We start from the raw sequence: 19,478 nt of genomic DNA, 5'->3' as shown, positions 1-19,478 counted from the left end.
TCCATTTCCTCTCCCATTTGTTCAATTTTTTTTAGAGTTGATCCCGACCTCTCCCTGTTGGCCTCCACCCCCTCCGCCCACCACCGTGCACCTTCTGCCAGATCCAGCCTGCGTTCCTAATTGCTCCTATCCGGCCAACTCCCTTTAGCCCTCTTTCCCCCCCCCATCTGTGCCTTTTGCCAGGTGGCCAGCTGGCCAAATGGGCATTTTCAGATGCTGCACACAGGCTGCATGGCTGGCCTGCCTCCCTGACCATTAGCAGCGGGCTAATGTAACCAGCGCAGTGTGAAGGGGTGGGATGGGGTGAGGTGGAGTGGAGTGGTGTTAGCGGAGGATTGTCAGGCTTGGTTCACCTTAAATCAACTTTAGATTCTCAGCATGAGCTCGAATAAATAACCTGGGCTCAAAGTTTTCCTAGAAAGTAGAAGTAAATATTGGACTGAATTTGAATGAGACCCATCAATTCTGCAAAGGTCTTTGACGTTTGTTCAGTGGATTGAACTTCTGCTACACCTAAATTCACCTGCCTATATCTATATCTGAAAAATTGGACCTTGGCATCTTTCATGCAGACATTTCGTCGTAACAGCACACTGAACAGACCGGGTACATGAAGTTAGATTTATACAGTGAAAGACACTATTACATGCTCTGCTTTCTGACCTTGGGACACCGATATCTAATAGCATAATAATTTATACACAACTATAGAGGAGCTAAATTCAAATGTGTTCCATCCTCAGCCTTTACAACCATTTAAATTCAAGGCTTTCCAAACCTTTTCATCTTCTCTAGCGCTGGTAACGCATACTAATTCCAGTGGCATAGCCTTTTTTAAACGTCTTCTTTTTTTTTTAAAAAGAAGAAGAAATCAATATCAAAGAAAGTCCTTTTGAATTTAAGGGTGAATTGTGCGTTATAGAGACCGTAATGCACTGAAGATGGCAGCTTCTAAACACCAAAACAAAAGACCACTGTACAGAAGATGTCCATTATCATTTAAAGCGAGACTGTAATGTTTGATAATAGCACTGAATTCAACGTATTTTTCCAAGATTCTCTTGAGTCAGTTGCTTTAAAAACACCTTCATTGGACCTAATATATAATGAGTGGGATGCCATATGGATGTAGCAGCTAATTAATTCAGTCTTTCATTTGTAAGAGGAAGTTTGTGTTATAAAATATCCAATACATCACTGATTTTACTTCAGCAGAACGAAGCCAGCTTCCTTTAGCTCCGTTGTCGTAAACATCATGGCAACTATAGTTGTTGCAAAGGAGAAAATCATTATCTTTTACGAAGACGAAGGAGCTTTAATGGATCTACGGTAGTCACATTTATAATAAACTGCAAACAACTATTGATTCAGCTTTTCGGAACCATTGATAAAAGAAGCCCATTATGTAACCATAGCAACCTTTAGTTTTCAGTCTATATGTTCTGGTGTTATTATGTGATAAATAGCCGTAATGTACGAGTTGACATGCATCCCATTCTTCCACCACATACATTATTTTTTTACGCAACATTTTGTAGAACATTATGACTTAAATCTATGATATTTTCTCAATATATTTTAAATATAGTATATGTATTAAATGTATTGAGTGCATATTGGACTCCAGAGTTTGCCCACGTAGAATGACATATAACACAAATAACATTGCTGTCATATTTACACTCTCAACTTGAATATCATACCCGGGAAAAATGCCAGGTATGATTTATGTGCATCCGACAAATGCAGTTACCTAGTATAGTATAATTCAATCTGCCTCCTGATTGTTTGGTCAGTGGGTCGGAGATTGTACACAATTCCTCCAAAGCGGCCTTGCTGATGGTGTTTCTCTGATTTTTATATCCCCATCCTACTCCAAGGCTGATCTTGTCTCGCCCGCACAAAGCTTTAAAATCCCCAGTGAAATTACTCCTCATACAAGCCCACTGTAAAGGCCTGTACAGTAATCTGCTGTGTGGTTACAGTGTGTAGAATATATGTTGTAGTGTTTTGTCGTACTAAAGTCCTTGAAATGATTTATTGACATGGTCGTCTTTAGAGTGGACCATGTGCCACAGTGCACCTCAATATGGAGACATTTTAACAAGTGCACTTGGCTTAGCTTGAACCAGGAATAATCTTATAAAAAAATCCCCTTTTTTATTCATTTAACAGCTCCGTTGGCTTTAGTTTACGTTGAGATTTATTCATGTTTCAACATGACATTTGCTCAGGTTATTAACTAAACACCTGCAGGTATGGGTGCCTTTTAAGAGAGAAGATACGGCTTGTCTGATTTCTAAATAAAGCGTTAATTTTGCAGTTTTTAATCCTTGAAATGTCATATACTTGAACCGTTATTGCACCTGCAGTTCTTATAACTCAAACTTCATATTCCGAAACCATTAAAAATAACTTCAATAGTAAAATATTTGTACATTTTTCATATATTTTTCATTTTCTTGACGTTTTTGATACATTTTTATAAATTTTTTAGACTACAGTGACTTTATACAAATACAGAATGGCAGCTCTTGAAACATACTGACATGGTAGTAAAATCTACATTTTTTTTAAACTTTTAAAATACATACATGTACAGCATATATCACATACATATGGACAGAGTTTGACCTGTGATTGTCGACTTGTTGTGTTGTTTTTGTCTCAGCTGTTTTCGGCGTATAGTGCACGTGGTCCCGCATGCTTCTCCTTTGGTCGTTTAAGGCAAAGAGGAAATACAATGGGGTGCATAGACAACTTAACATGACTTCGACACAAGGGCAAACACTCGTCTTCGTTTTCATCGCGACCTTCATCATCTTTTTTGTCTTGATTCTGGCAATGACCGTGCAGTACTGCAGGTATGAGGCAGAGTACCCACTTAGAGTCAGGACAACAAGGCAGAGAAGAGAATTGCAGGGAAAGATGTGGCTGAGAACATTTGAGAAATCGTACATAATCCCTTTTGTTTTTGTTTTTTAGCCCAAATTAGAGAAATGTTTTTTACCTGAATCTGAACAAAACTGTTGCATATCGTTAAAGCTGAATTATCTTGTATTGTCCCACTTTGTCTGTTATTAAGTCAGTGAATTTATTGGAAGAATGCTCCAAACAGGCATCATTTTCAGTTTCATTATACAGTTCAGAATGACAAAAAAAAGAAGAAAGATACAAAAACCCAACCAATATTATGCTAAAAACATGCCAAACCAGATAATAACCAATAAAAAGAGATAAGTATGGATGTTTTTTTTTTGTGCCACAGTCCACAGAGGAATAGGTTCCTTTAATTATATCTGATATTATGTTCTCCATTTCCACTCCTTTGAGTTTGGCTGACTCACAGATCTGGCTGGGATCTTTGTGAAACCCTGATCAGGATCCAGTTTGAAATGTCTGTCAGCTAGAGAGCAGCACACTGCTTGTACCAAATAATACATCTCTGATAAATATGTACACACACACAAACATACACAATCAAATGTGGGTCATTATTTAGGTTATGTAGAAAAACAAAAATCGTCTTTTTTTTTTTCCTCCAGGGTCATCTGCGTTCATCCACCCTGGGCTGCTCTCCTTCTCGGAGGGGAAAAGCGTGTGAACTTAGTCACCTCAATCTTTAATTTGCCTTCCTCTCCTGCCGGTCCTGCAGCTGTGGACGTGCCAGTAGCTTGCTGGCAGGGCAGCTGCTTTTTATACGTTAGTCTCCAGCCCGTTCATATCAATGGAAGTGTGGTCCTTGTCCCTGTGCTCTCCTCTCTTGTGGTGAGAGGAGTGAGCGTGTTTCCTCTTCTCCAGCGGCCGGATGCCCTCCTCCAGCTGCATCAGGCGAGCCACGTCCGGGGCGCGGTGGTCCTGCTTGCTGCCCGGCGGGGGCGGCTGGTAGCAGCCGTTCTTCTGGTTCTGGTAGGTCATCATCTGCTGGATGCTTATCATGGGCTTAGTTTCACAGATCAGAGGCACCTGGAGAAGAAGAATCACGTTACTTTTTTAATTTTCAAATATATCTTTCATTAAAAAAAAAGCTTATATCCGAGGTTGGATAGTGATGTTTTATGGAAAAGTTGGATTATACACAGCTGTCACATTGACAGATGAAATGACATGTTTATGACTTTGAAGATTGAATGTAGTCTCCTGTCACTTGTTTACATATTCACCATCATCAGAATAATTTAGGCTTTGGCCTCCAAAGGATGAATGAGTAAACTTAAAGGTGCAGTGTGTAGGATCTGGCGGCATCTAGCGGTGAGGTTGCAGATTGCAACCAACTGAACTACTGAACTACTGAACTACAGTAGCCGATGCGAGTAAGGGGAAACGCGAATGGCCCCCTCTAGAGCCAGTGTCTGGTTTGTCCATTCTGGGCTACTGTAGAAACATGCAGCCGGCTCCGTGAAGAGGACCCGCTCCCTGTGTAGATATAAACGTCTCATTCTAAGCTAACAAAAACTCAACAATTGTTATTTTCAGGTGATGCTAAGGTAAGACATTTACGTTATATAAGGGAAAGTTTCGGGCAAAACGGTAACAATTTGCTTCCCTGTTGAGAGTTAGATGATGATGACTCTCTATTTGTTAACTATGCAGCTAGAGCCGGGCGTTGATTAGAATAGCTTTGCATAACGACTGGATGCAGGGAAAACGGCTGGCCTGACTGTGTGTTCAGACAGACAGTGAATTGCATACAAAGCCAATAGAAAGACGTGATTAGATGCACATTAGAGAATGACACGAAGAAGCAAAGATTTGCGCTTATCTTGGAGCTTCAGAAACACAATGAGACTGGAGGGAAATAACAAAAACAACTGGAGACCCCTAAGACAACCTTAAGAAGACAATACATGGATTGTTTGTTGGCCTTGCAGACTCTCACCTGCTCCCCTTCTTTGACAAAATCTTTTCTGCAGATATGAGCCATAATGCCCGTGGCCAGGGCGTCACCCATCACATTGACCATGGTCCTGAATCGATCCCTAGATTATAAAATGATAAAAGTCATCCACAGTGTTAATGAAGCTTGGGAAAATATGATATTCATAATCTAAAAAAACACATTTAATTTAGAGTTTATAGCATTAGTGGTCATTCGGTTCACTGAGACGTTCAGGTTTATGCAACGTAGAGGCTTATAATAATCTTAATACATCAGGTATGGTACCTGTACACTGTACAATAAACTCCAGCTAAGAAACTATAGATTAATACTTCCTGGAAGACACTTAAATGTCATTCCCACCTCCCGATTTGATGGCTTATATTCCGCTATTCATGATGGAGAGATTAACCTTTACTTACAAAGCCCAATCAACAGCAATGATGAGAGTGATGTCATCCGTCGGTAGACCCACAGAGGTCAGCACGATCACCATGGTTACGAGTCCAGCCTGTGGGATTCCCGCTGCACCGATACTGGCTGCAGTGGCCGTGATGCTGAGAGAAAAAACAGTGCATTTATTTCTAGGAACGAGTCTTCATCAAAGGTCTTCTATCTTTCTGAACTGAGGACAGCGAGGCTGTTTGCCAGCGTGTCAAGATTTCCATTCTAGCATCGGCACATTTGCAGTTTACACTGAAAACGGTGGCAAATTTACAACTCGAAATTCTTCATAATTATTTCTTGATTTCACACAGATATAAAAGTCAGGCTCCTCATTTCTAACCAGTGACCACGAATTTTGCTGGCAAGAATAAAAATGTCGCTAGCAGATTTTATAAGCCGTAGCTAGCTAGTGTAAGCCAATGGAAATGCTAAACTCTAGCTGACACTTCAGTGTTACCAGCTGACTCACTTCAAAGTGAAAACCCTAAAAAGGAAGTATTTTCTAACAACCTGTAGCCCCACAAAATAATGCAGTTGGATTATAACATGCCCGTTATGCCTTGAGAAGAAACACTGAAAAACACTGTTTAATCCATTTCTTACACTTTTGCTCTTGTATTTTTGGTTTTGGCACTACACATCACCCTACAAACTCTTTAGATACCGAGTATTACTCTTATGAAAGCCCCATGGACACCGTTTCAGCATGTGGAGAAATCCAAAGCCTGACAGGCCTACTGTGCCTAGTTACAGCTCTGCTCAGGGGTGGGGTGTTGGGAAAGGGCAATTACAGCAAAATTGCCTATAATAGCCTATAAATTAATATTATTATAGTTTTTTTTGTCAAGAATATGGTTTTCTCATGGCCCTTTAGCAAATGTTCTGAGGCCAGTACTCATCCACAGTCCTGGGTTTGGGAACCTTTAGCTAATAAGATCAGTATGAAATGACCCAACACCATAATAAAGTAGTTTAACTTGGCTTCACATCGACCAACTAAAAAATTAAAATGCTGCTAAAATACTACTCCAACAATATAATAGGCTTATACCGTATAATAATTTCTTTCAAAGGAGCTAACCAGCATAATGCGGCGTAGGCTACCTTAACTTTTTTACTTTAAAGGTACTAAATGCGAGATTGGGAGCATTACTATTGCCTGTTGAAAACAACAGCAACAGTGCTGAGAGAGTTAAATGTATTAACATGTGGGGGAACAAGAGGACGGGTGCTATATGCTTCCACAACGGCGCCGTCGGTCGGGATGGCGTTATCAGCTTTTAACTGCTGTATGAACGCAGTTCAGAGCAGGGTGAGCTATAGCCAGTGGGGCACAAGCGCGGAGAAGCTCGGATTACAACACACTCAGAGGGAGAGCGACTTCATTCTCTGCTCAGGTAGACATTACTCCTCTATATCTTTACATAGCAAATAGTTTTTTGTTGCTATATTAATGCTCTGGATATTATATAGAGCACCTTTAAGTACATTTTGATGATCAAACCTCTGTAATTTCAATGCAAGGTTTTACTTGAAACAGAGTATTTTTACATCGTAGCATTACGACTTTTAATTAAGTAAAGTATTTGTTCTTCCAACACTGTGTAGAGAGACTGATTGAGTGGATATTCTATCCGAGACCTGGACCTCTGAGGAGCAGAAACTGACAAACTGTCCCTCTGCAGGGCTGGCATGGGGGGGGGGGTTGGGGTTTGGGTTTGGGTTAGCATGCAGATGGAGCAGCTCCATGGTCAGCGGCCAAACGGCACGGGAACAGGACGCAGAGAGAGGCAAAAAATTATTATAATTCTGGCGTGACAAGGGAGATGAGTAATACAGGTCATATGGGTTTTACCGCCAAAGGGATTATGAGGGAATGGGCACAGACTGCAGCCATGAGGAGAGGTCCGCTTAATGTTATTACTGTGGGACATGTCATGAAATCAAAGAAGGGACTGGCCATTTCCCTACACCCGGGTGGGCTTGTTTACCTGTGGTTAAAAGCTATAGGGTGGGTATAGGGGACTGTTGGTGTTTCTGTCTGTCTGTCTGTCTGTCTGTCTGTCTGTCTGTGTCCCCGGGGCTTCCAGACTGATTTAGCAGAAATCAGATCAGACTAAGAAGCTCATATGAGGCGTAATCTGTGTGACATTTACATATATGTGTATCTAGTAAATCCCATAATATTTTTTATTAATTCAGAATAAAACTAAATGTGTGACGTTAGATTAATTCACGTTGCACTCAAAACACCACAAGTATGCCTGCACCATTTATTTTTGACCCAGATGAAAGTTGCTTATATTGTCACACTTTGGGAGTTTTTTTTTTCCTCATTCGCAAAATTGCTGTTTAGACAATAATCTGTCCAAAGAGTTATTATCATTTTAAAGGAATAGTTTGACATGCTAGATGAGAAGATTGATACCATACTCTATATATTAAGTGGTATCGATGTTCTCATCTAAGCACATTTCACAAAGTATTCCTTTAAATATTCCTTTAACCCTTAGTAAAACTGCAAATTGTTTCTACACGTTGGTTTTCGGAGCTTTATTCCTGCTGTTTGTTGCAGTTACCGTTAATATTCGTCAGTCCGAAATTGTTAAGCTCTGACTATAGCACAGTTTTCTGTGGGTTCATGTCATATTTACTGCCACGGAAGAAGAATAAACCTTGTTCATGTACAAGTTTTTCCACCGGCGTTTATCAGGCTTGCGAATGCTACCGCTACCAGCAGCTACAGTACATGTTGCATAAACTGGGGCTACGATTAAGTAATCATCAGAGGGCCCTTTAAACCTTTTGCTTTTTTTCCCCACTATATTTTTTTGTCATCAAACATGAAAACAGCTAAATTAAATGATAGAAACTGACGTTTAAGAAGTTTGCGCTCAGATATTTGATAAAGAAGCCAAGAGTGTGTCATCCGAACCCACCCTGACCTGCTGACATTTACCATAGTTTATTACATTTTCCACCAAATGTCAATTTATATGAGTCAGTTCCGGTCTAAATGTAGCCTTACCTGATCGTGATGATCTGTCCAAAGTCAAGCTCATAATTATTCACTTGGGCGATGAAGATGGCCGCCACGGCCTCGTAGAGTGCGGTGCCGTCCATGTTGATGGTGGCCCCGACAGGCAGCACGAAGCGGATGATGCGTCTGTCGATGTGGTTGTTCTCAAGGAGGCACTTGAAGGTGATAGGCAGAGTGGCAGAGCTGCAACAGGAAATAATAATAATAATTATAATAATAATGATAATAATAATAATATGTTACGGTTACTATGTGATTAGTAGATGTGTTCACAAGCAGACAACAACAAACTTTATTCCATTAAGTAATTTTCTCAGCGGGGGCTCTTTTCACTGCCACAACAAAGAGATTAAACCCCCACAGCGCTCTAAGACTGCCTCAAATTGGTATTTATACATTTGTCAATGCATTTATTTACTGCATTGATTTCATTCTAAAAGCTGTTGATATTAGGACTAAAAACTAAAAGACTGTGACATAGAAGGTTATTACTTTTGTAATTCTAGAAAACACCGTCTTAAACAGACATATTGTGTTTTGATGGGGGGGGATGCTACTCTTGGGGTTGATATACAAGAACATATGCGAGTATATCAAACATTTAAATAGTCAAATAAGTTCCATAATACTGTTGCACATGAGCCAAAAAGCCAGTATACATGCTGTGATAAAAATCTTAGCTTTGCTTGGTCTGTGTTTTTCATTATGCGAGCCAAGTTGCTGCAAAAATTTATTTTTATTTCCTTTAGTTCAACCTCTCAGTTAGCTGTTAGCTGCGACACATAATGACACCACAAATGTTACAATGTCACAAATTAATCTTATTATCTATTATTTACAGGAACGTTCACTGATCAGCTGGAGAGGATTTAAAGAGGATGTGTTTAGAAGGTAATCATCCGATTGTAAACCAGGAGCAAACACTCTGACACTCATTGGTAATGCTGTTCACCCACTTGAAAGGCTGCAAAAGGTAGTGTTGTTGGAAACGACAAATAAATAGCCAATCATAAAATGGCCTTGTGGTGGCGTATGTGGTTAAAATGGTCACAGTGAAACCCATTTCATTCAAGGTTCATTCCATTATCCAGTCCATTAGCATTATAGTCTGAAAGCCTATCCTCTGACCTTGGCAGGTTATTGTTGTTATTTTATGATTGCACTCACACATTGTGAATAGTTCTGGTAAACGTGACCGGAAACATTTAAAATGTACATTAATAATTCCATTTTCTGAAAAGCTTTCAATTATGTGTTCCTTGAGTAACCCAATTAGAGCGTCAGGTGACCTCACACGGTTTTTATCTTATACAGGGAAATAAACAAAACAAAATGTAGTGAACTTGATTAAGTGGGTTTATTTTCCGTTACGTTTGGTCCTGAAAAAATTCAGCGTCTCCACATTTATTAATGAATAATAACAAAATATAAATCCAATGCAGTGTTTAAATTTGTCAGATGTTTACCTGGAGGAGGTGGCCAAGGAGATGAGCAAGGCCTGCAAAATGCCTCTGATGTAGACGATGGGGCTCTTCTTAGTGATGAAGAAGTACATGGCTGGTAGGATGAATAAACCGTGTAGCACCAAGCCCATTACCACCGTGATGGCGTAAAAGCCCAGCTTCTTCCCCATGGCTGAAGGGTCGTCCATTTCCAAGATCTTACCTGCAACCAGGAACACGATCCCGAAGGGGAAATACCTGTGACGGACAGAGGGAAGGTATAAGTCTTTTATTTAAAATGATTATTTCTTTCTAATAAAGCAGGGCGCATTTACTTTTCAACATGACTTCTCCTACAACTAGTGGCTCTGTGAGGCTGTACTTTGAGCTTAATACTAACATGCTCACAGTGACAGTGCTAACAGCAATTGATGGTGCTGTTAGATACAGGAGCGAGCCTCTGTGTGCAGCCAGCCGGAGAGCAAACCGTTTTTTGAGTGCAGTGAAAATATAGTTTTCAAGCAGAATACTTTGTTAGATAAAAACATGTTTTGAATTTTGGAAATGATAACCTTTATCTTTTTTCAATCAATTTTGACTGAGGACTGAGGACTGAGACAATTACAGAGAGATGGGCTGTCGTGTTGCTCGCTGTGTGTGTGTGAGAGAGAGAAGGTGAGGTGGACTATGTACGCAATGCAAGTTATTAATAATAATAATAATTTGAATGTCAAAGTTATGAATGAAGCTTCAAACTATTCGCTACAGCCCTAATGCTGTATGATTGTGGCTTGCCTTGTGCTATTGTGTGACTAAACTCTTGCTGCTTGGGGAGGGCAGGGCACACGCGTGTGCATGTACTAGTTGTGCATGTATGTAGGGGTCCGTAGTGAGTTTGTGTCGAGAGCCTGTGGTCACGTTAATCCGTCCATGTGAGAATGCCACTAGTTTTAAAGGTATTAGGTCATTTTGGTCAGATTGGACAAATTAAACAATTATGAGCTGAGGTCAAGGGATCACCAAAGCTATCACAACTAATCATGAATGGCTGAAACAAATGTAATCGCAATCCTTCCAATAGTTGTTGAGACATTTGAAGTGATCATCAAAGCAATGAAGATACATGGTGTAGTAGGAACCATGAATATCTGAACAAAATGTTCTGCCAATCCATCAGACAGATGATGGAAACATGAGGATTCATCCCCTGCGCACCATGAATATCTGTACCAAATGAAATGACAAATCTATCCAGAAGTTGTGGAGACATTTCACTAAAAAAACAAAAATGTCAACCTCACATAGCACTAGAGGAAAAGTCAGGGGATCACCAATAACTATACTTACATGCACACTAATATTCCACTATTATTCTGAATATGACAATATTGTGAATTTGCATATTCCGTTTAGATATACTGAATGGAGCATTTTCCGATGAAGACATGTGGGATATGCTGGTGTTATTCAGGCTTAGCAGCATTCTTTGGACATGCATAGCTACACCGCTTTCGGAATATGCATCTCAATTGGTGTTTTTACGGCAGTTTGCGACACACGGCCTCTTGCCTGTTTAGGGCCAACTCTGTGCGTTGTACACAAACCAACTAGCCGACAGTTTGCAGAGATGCATGCCCAAAAGAAAAAAAGTCCACATTTCTGGTCGTAAAGAAATACAAACCTATGAAAGACTTGGATATCAACAGGTTTTTGGATATGTGCAAATATCGCAACGCCAACCTTTTCAAGAATGCGGTTGAAGGAATGAAAGAGGGAGGCTGTGTTTGCACGGTCAAACAAGTCTGCCACCGGTTACGTTAATCAGAGTATGCACAGCTTCATGTAAACAGGAATATTAGCGGAATTTCATTAGCCATGTAAACAGTTTAGTAAGAATATTGTCTTTATTTTTTTGCAGGAATGCCTTATCTAAATTCATGGCCAACTGACTGACCAACAGACCGACATTGCTGTCCTTAGAGCCAAGCTAAAAAGGGGAAATTCTTAAGGCTGTTTCAGCTAACATTTTGATCATTATTACCAGTATCAGCTAAACTGCTCACACATTTTATCACTTTATTTTGGTGCTGTTTACTTACCAGATGACAATGGCGACAATCTTCAAAACGGCCTCATTCACACTCTGGCAGAAGTTGACCAAAGCGCTTCCATTGGGTCCCATTCTTCCTAACATTATGCCTGAATCGAAGAAGAAAAAAGCACAACATATGTTGCATTCGTGAAGAGATAAATGCATCAATCATACACCTACAATGATGCATTCAACAGTGTAAATTGATGAGTGTCATCATTTCTTTGTTCTCTGCCTTCCTCCTGTGAGCACAACTTAATTATTCAAAATACAGGTGCCAAGACTGCAATTATGCAATTATACATATTTATGTATGTACATTGTGCATATCACTCTGTGAAGGTGTGTGTGTGCAGGATCCATTCCAACTGCTTACCCATGGTAGCAGAAAAAATTACAATTCCCAGCACATTCATGCCTTCACTGGTGCCAGGCGATGTTTTCATGATGACGTCAGGCGGCGGCGTGAGATCCAGGGAGAAGTTCTGGATGTCCGTGCCGTTGTCGTCCTGGATGCCGTAGATGTAGATCCTGCGTGTGGTGGACTCGTCCAGGAGCTGAGCCACCGTTGGTTTGGGGATGAGCTCGGGGACTCTCTGGGTTCGATACTTGAAACCAAAGCAGAGCGTAGGCCCAAACAATCAGTTCACAGGAAGCATGACAACAACAGAGATGATCAAAACAGCAGATTCTCACATACGGTATGACACATACGTGGGCTCACATCACAGATGTTAACATGAAATGACTATGAACGCAGTAGACAGTGTGTTATTTCATAATCTCTGTTTCTATGGTATTTTGCGGTAAAGATGCTAGACCTTTTTTTACTTCCCTGCATGCTAACATATATTTTTATTGTTCATCTAAATCAAAGAATTGCTTTGTGAAGGAGAAAATAAGAAATACTGCTGCCTCAACAGTGAGGTTTAAAGGAATAATTTGACATTTCGGTAAATACATTTACTCTCTTTGTTGCTAAATGTTAGATGGGAAGATTTGCTGCTCTCGTTAGGGGTCGCCACAGCGGATCATTGATCTGCATATTGATTTGGCATAGGTTTTACGCCGGATGCCCATCCTGACGCAATCCCCCCCCCCCATTGACTTATCTTAGCTTAGCATAAAGACTGAAAACAGGCGAAACAGCTGGCCGTTTTTTTTTGGTACCAAACTAGATGCAATGTGTTTATTGGTGATCTTTAGAGATGTAGATAGATAGATAGTAACTTTATTGATCCCGAGGGAAATTCAAGTTTCAAGCATCACAGTTCCATAGTGCAAAACATATTAGTAAAAACAGCACAAGTAAATAATACAGAGTATAGAAAAATATACCAGATATAAAAATAACAGGAGATGAAGAAACTGTTAAAAATGAATATAGTGCAGGGTAACAGCTGTGATACGGGATTATTAAAAATATGAATATAGTGCAGAAGAGACTGTTAAAAATGAATATATATGTATATGTATATGTATTCTTGGTCAAAGCCTGTTTCCCCCCTTGTTTCCAGTCGTTGCTTTCACCTTAGTTCCAAACTATTAGTGCTGTTTGTGTGTTTTGAACATCTTTTTAGTGTGTCTTTGCCTTCGAAAGTTTTGCTCACCTGTTGAAAAGTAGCTTGAACCAGGTTGGCTGGAAACATGTTGCTGGGGAAGAGAATGTTGAGAAATGTCATTTACAGTCACAGAAACACATGCGATGCAAGGTCACAATGAATAAAAAACATCCACCAATGAAACCAATGCCACAAATGCAATATGTTCACGGCCACACGTCATGCAAAGTAGCCTAATTATAGGCTGTAAATTGTAGCTGGTGGTTTTAGCTAATGGTTGTCTTTCTATATGCGTCAGTTATGTGATGGTGACGTCTTTAGTGTACTCCCATCTCTTGCACAATGTGAGCAGGGAAAGGGTTCTTACTCTATATGCTGTACTACTGCTATTAGGCGGCTGCTGCTCATGTGTCCTTGAGGAAGATACTGAAGTGCCGGAGAGGCACATTGTAAAGCTTTTTGGTATTACAGCACTATATAGATATACAATCCATTTACTAATAATAAAGAATCTTGTGTGTGTGTGTGTGTGTATATATATATATATATATTTTCTCATCATGCATATACAGTACATCCTGATTACATTCTGTCCATTTGAAATGCTGCTATTTTAACTAGCATTAGCCCTGGCTGTAAATCCCACATCAACACAGAGCTCAAACCCACAATCACAATCCAAACAGCACATTCCAGACACAGAGAGATTAACAGCCATGTTGTGTTTTACAGCTCGTGCATCCAGCAGCCAGCAGAGTGACTTAAAAAGACATATGGCGGAAGACATACAGGGACAATATGGTGCAACTCGTGTGGACTGTTGTTGAGTGTTGTGCGTGGATTTGACCACTTAGCCACTCAGCAGCCTGTCCTGTGTCTGAGACGGAGCAAAGCAGGCTAATAATGAAACACTCTGACCCCGGCGCCCACTAATACATTCAAGTATGCACATATTCATGCATAATGTGCTCATTATGCATACTTATCACACACAAACACACACAAACAAACACACACACACACACACACACACACACACACTCACGACTGCAGGCAGTTGCGCCCATTTGTGAGTGTACCGATATAGTAGCTATGCCTGCATGATAGATGAAGGCTGCAAAGAAGCTTTGCGAGATAAATCCAAAGCACAGCTGTGCTCTGTAAAACACACACACACACACACACACACACACACGCACACACACACACACACACACACACACACACACACACACACACACACACACACACACACACACACACACACACACACACACACACACACACACACACACACACACACACACTGAGACAGAGCTTCACCTCTGCCACATGATCAGTACATAGTTGGATTTCATGAGCTTGTCCAGTTTATTACTCCCTCTTTTTACATTCTGATTGAAAGTGACTCATTCGAATACAATTTTTTCTTATTGGATTTGATTTTGTTCTCAATATACCAAATTGAGCAGAGGATGAAAAGAAGCCTGACTTTTAAATGACAAAACATGAATTATTTTTTTCTTTAAAAGTCATATCGTTGGTAGTTCGTTTTGCATTTGTGATAAAATAGCATCATGAATTTACATATTGTGGTGTTGGAGTCAACAGATCAGCAGCTCGTTGCGTTCCAGCCCGTTGACTTTATCCCACTGACCGACTGTCACAGTGACACAGCGGCTCTCGGGGCCTCGCCGTCGCGTTTCTCACAGCCCTGCTGACCCCGGTTCACCTCAGACACACACTCTCCTTCCTTCAGCAGCACTAATTAGCTTAGCACAATAACCCACTGGCTCACACGAGGCTCCGGGCTTTAGCGCTCTGTGACCTCAAGCATTAATTTCCCTGACTTCAGTCCTCGTGTAGCAGCACGCAGAGCAAGGAATTTACATAACACAGGTGCTGAATTATAAAAGCTACTGCACTATAATGAAAATGCCGACATTGCTCACCTCTCTAAGGTTACAAGCAGATAAGTATATTTACTCTCAGTGCTTATAATACATATTCCCCTTATAGTCTGCTTTCATTTGTGCTGAAGTCGATATCTGTTCACAAAATCCAAAGCAAGCACATTAATAATATTTAAATTTGAGTGATTCTCAAATAAATCCATATTCTTATAGATCTTGTTAAAATGATCTCATGGAAATCTGATCACGTTGGTGTCCATTCTCGGGACAAAACCCATGCACGTTGCCTTGTATTTGATTCAAACAAATACATTAGAAAAGTCACATGATAATGTGATTTCCCATCTTATTACTCATCTTGCAATCAGATTTATCTCGTGGTCTCTTGGAGGTCCTGACCCTCGGGTTGGGAACCACTACCATAGAACATTTAGGTGTTTTTTTTGTACATCTCCAACACATTAAAGATAAAAAAGACACTCCAAAGAATCCAAAGAATGATATATAACAGTGGTTTCCAAACCTTTTTAAACCGTGACACCATCTCATAGTGATTTATTTTATTTTATACCTTCCTATAAGGATGCTGACAGTTTACTAACACACTGTAGAAGATATGTGACAGCTCTCTTACCGGATGAGATCCAGCAGAGCGTCAGCAGAGCTGGTCATCGGCTTCTTGCTTTCCCCAGAGTCCTCCTTCTGAGCGGCTCCACCCGGGTGGATGATGTACACCATGACGATGCCCACTACCACGGCAACGAAGGTGGTCCAGAGGTAGTAGGAGATGGTCATGATGCCCAGGCGACTGGAGCACTTGGCGTCCAAGGCGGCCAGTCCTGACATCAAACTGAAGTGTGGAGAAGAAGCGGAGACAGAAAGAAAGAAACAGAGGAAGAAGTTAATGTTTGTAATCGAGAAGAAGGACTTACACAACTACTGCCTCAGTTTTCAGGGGTGGATATTTTGAAAAGACTGGATGGAAATGTTAGCTCATTGGCATGCTGCTGCAGCTAACTCATTTAATGTCCATTTGCACTCAAGGCATTTCTGGAGCAAAGAAATAAGTGGCACTAGATTGACTGCTTTGACTTGACAGAACCACTTAACAAAACTCAGTAAGCCTATTTTCACAGCGAATCCAATGAAATCATTTCCCCAGTCTCTCATTTGCTCTTGTACTTGTGGAATGTGAATCAAGCCATTCAGAGCTTTGCACCCCTCTATTTATATCACAGAAAGCCTACTGTAAATCATAACAAACAGAAGAGAATCACTTGCATTTAAATAGGCTACTCTGAGTAGTACTTCCTCTTCAGATATTCATTTTCGCTGCACTGACGTGGTGACATTTGCTGTACATTTTCAAAAAAAAAAGAAAAAAAAGAGCATTCATTGATCTGTGCTTTGCTTCTCAGCTGGTGTGTAAAGGCAGCAAATGCCATTTGTGGGAAGATGTTGAAATGAAGGCGCAGCAGGAGGAGGAGGAGGTGAAGCTAGTGAAAGTAGGAAGAGAGAGAGAGATCTTTACTCGGTCTCTTGAGCTGGGGCGACAAGGTTTTCTCCCTGTTCAAAGTGTAATCTGGTTCGATTTGGCAAGCGTTTGAACGGGGCTGCTGAGTCTTTCCGTGCAGTCACTGCCTGTGCTCCACCTCATCCTGCACATCACTCCTTTTTAGCATCTCTGAAATGTATGACAGAGAGCCTCCATCTCCTGTCTCTCACACTCACATTGGGGATGCTCAATGTTTACATCCGTAAAAAAGTGTGAAATCTAATTTTTGTTCAGCCAGGCTGTGACTGCTTACACAGGTTTTGAATGATGCCCCAAAAAAAAGTGGGTTCACCAGGATGCAAAGGTGTATGTGTTTGATAGCAGACCCTCCATTTATCCATAACCCGAGTATGCTGAATCAACAGGAAGTATTTGATTGAAGTATGAAATTGGTTTCAGCAGCGACAGTGATTTTCTGCTTGTAGAGGATGCTCAAATTAAGCACGGAATTAAATGTTTTTACTGCACTGAAGCAGCAGAAATATGTTTTACAGGTTTGGACTGGAGATCACAACATGAGCGTGCTCAGCTGCCTCGCTGAAGCTGGTATGATAAACAGTAAAATCATCAAATTGAGTACCTCGTATCGCTATTTAACAAGCTACTGTAGCTGTCTCAGGGACCCTAAATGAAGGTTTTGCGAAGTACAACTTTTTTTTCCCCCTCTCCCTTTTTCCGTGCCTCCGTATTTAAGAGATAGGAAGTTAATCGAAAAAGTAAAATATGACACATTCTTCATGTTTACGCCTGTCTGGACCTTCAAACGAGTAGTCATCATCATCGCCGTAACGCCATGTTGTTGTAGCAACTTTAGATTAAAGTATGGTATCTTCTGGATACACACCATGGATGTATAATAAGATCATGATACATACATATAACCACACACACACACGCATACTAAGCACACACATATATAAATAATCAGGCACAAACATAAATACATTTTGTATTATACACATTTCAGTTGCTGCCATCATGCCCCGATGTCCAGGAAGAATGATTACAAGACATCCTTCATTCCATCAGCTGTGACCGTTCTCAATAAGAGCCTGTTTAATAGCCCCACTAGGAACATGAGACTGTTTCATTTAAAAGTTCCTCACAGTAACTTTAAGTACTATTCATGGCAAGTCGGCCTATCGTACTTTGCTACATTTCAAGTCACATCCGTTACAGAGTAAAAACAAAAAGTCACATGAAAAAGTCCTGCAAACTGTGAGAATGGTCAGAATAAAGGAGATAAATCAGAAGCTGCAGGTGTTTCTGCGGCCGCAAAGACGAGCACCAGCTGCATGTCCAGAGAGGTGACACCCCGGAAATGATATGTTAAATGTTTGCGTTCACGGGGCCACCGAGTTCATAGACCGGGGCTAGTTAGCACTCCAAGCGCAATCAAATTAAGGATAATTGTGGTGTGGTTATAATTAGCATTATTGTACCTCGGCATAGTTAAAAAACATATTGCATCAATCTTAATTAATGAGCGGTTTAATGCACCACTCAGCGAGCACGCTAAGTGACACATCCTTTTGCTGTAATAATAAGTAGTAGTAATATGTGTGTTTGCTGCAGCTGCTGTGGAGTTTATATTGTTAACCACGTTGTCTGCTTTGGTGACGCTATATTCTATTGTTGATTCTAAAATAATAATAGTGTCCGTAGCTCTTTTCTGCTTAATTCTTGTGAGGCTACACTGTGTTACATCCCAGTCTCCTGATTAAGGTCATGTTTTCATTGTTCCTGTGTTTTTTCCCCGCCTCTGTGATTACCTGCCCCGCCACAATTAGTTTCACCTGGCCCTGATTACCCCTCCTCAATGGTGTATTTAGTCCGCGTGCTGCCTCTTGTCTGTTGCCAGTTTGTCTGCTTTCCCAGTCAGCGTTCCAGTCCTTTGTTCCTCGTGTGTTCCTTGTTAGCTTTAAACCTTGCTTGTCTGTACTATGATTTCGCCCAGTGTTTTTGAATAGCTTTGTCTGTTTTGACCTTTGAACCTTTTTGCAAGTAAAAAAAATGTTTTTTGGCGTTGTGTCGGAGTCCTGCTTTTTAGTCCTTGCATGTTTGCCCAGTGTGATACACTTAGGAAGGCAGTTGTATTTATAATTGATAATCATTTGCATGCACAGACTGCAGAGTTAGACTTAAGTTGACATTTAATTGTCCGTGGGAAATTGCAACCTTTCCACTGAAGACAAAAGCCGTGTTAGTGGGTGTTTTTGTCCAGTCACCAATCACCCACTGCTATGTGTTTCTTGTCAGGTTGAGCAGAGCTAAACCTTTCCATCATTTTCTGCTCTGTAATTCAATAGGGCTAAGAAAGCATACTATAAAACCAACTCTCTATTCATGAATTTCATACTTCTCTTTCGACCTTGAGGGATGCCTTTTTTTTTTCCAATTCCCTCAGGTAGTGAACCTGATCTTTGCGTCCGTGAAGGATCTTCGGCAAGATATTCAATACCAACGAACATTTTGACACAAAACATCACTGTTTTTTTTTTTTTAAATTGCTGACATCTTTTAGATAGATCTATAAAGAAAAACGGCC

The 19,478-nt window shown here is 40.6% G+C and overlaps 1 protein-coding gene across 1 annotated transcript in view; it reads right to left on the bottom strand.

Annotated features, from left to right (window-relative positions):
* Positions 1-2,185: 2,185 nt before the first annotated feature.
* Positions 2,186-19,478, bottom strand: part of slc1a7a (solute carrier family 1 member 7a) — a 37,804-nt gene continuing 20,511 nt past the window's right edge. Inside the window, exons 3-11 of the mRNA XM_074650592.1 lie at positions 16,010-16,225; positions 13,511-13,553; positions 12,277-12,508; positions 11,908-12,007; positions 9,833-10,066; positions 8,355-8,549; positions 5,302-5,436; positions 4,880-4,979; positions 2,186-3,966 (exon numbers count right to left, since the gene is read on the bottom strand). Coding sequence (XP_074506693.1) covers positions 3,697-3,966; positions 4,880-4,979; positions 5,302-5,436; positions 8,355-8,549; positions 9,833-10,066; positions 11,908-12,007; positions 12,277-12,508; positions 13,511-13,553; positions 16,010-16,225 — 1,525 coding nt within the window. The 3' untranslated portion in view covers positions 2,186-3,696. The remainder of the gene's footprint in view (positions 3,967-4,879; positions 4,980-5,301; positions 5,437-8,354; positions 8,550-9,832; positions 10,067-11,907; positions 12,008-12,276; positions 12,509-13,510; positions 13,554-16,009; positions 16,226-19,478) is intronic.

This window comes from Sebastes fasciatus, chromosome 11, assembly GCF_043250625.1.
Source record: "Sebastes fasciatus isolate fSebFas1 chromosome 11, fSebFas1.pri, whole genome shotgun sequence".
In the NCBI taxonomy this organism is placed as follows: Eukaryota; Metazoa; Chordata; class Actinopteri; order Perciformes; family Sebastidae; genus Sebastes; species Sebastes fasciatus.
This window is presented reverse-complemented; position numbering and strand designations above follow the sequence as displayed.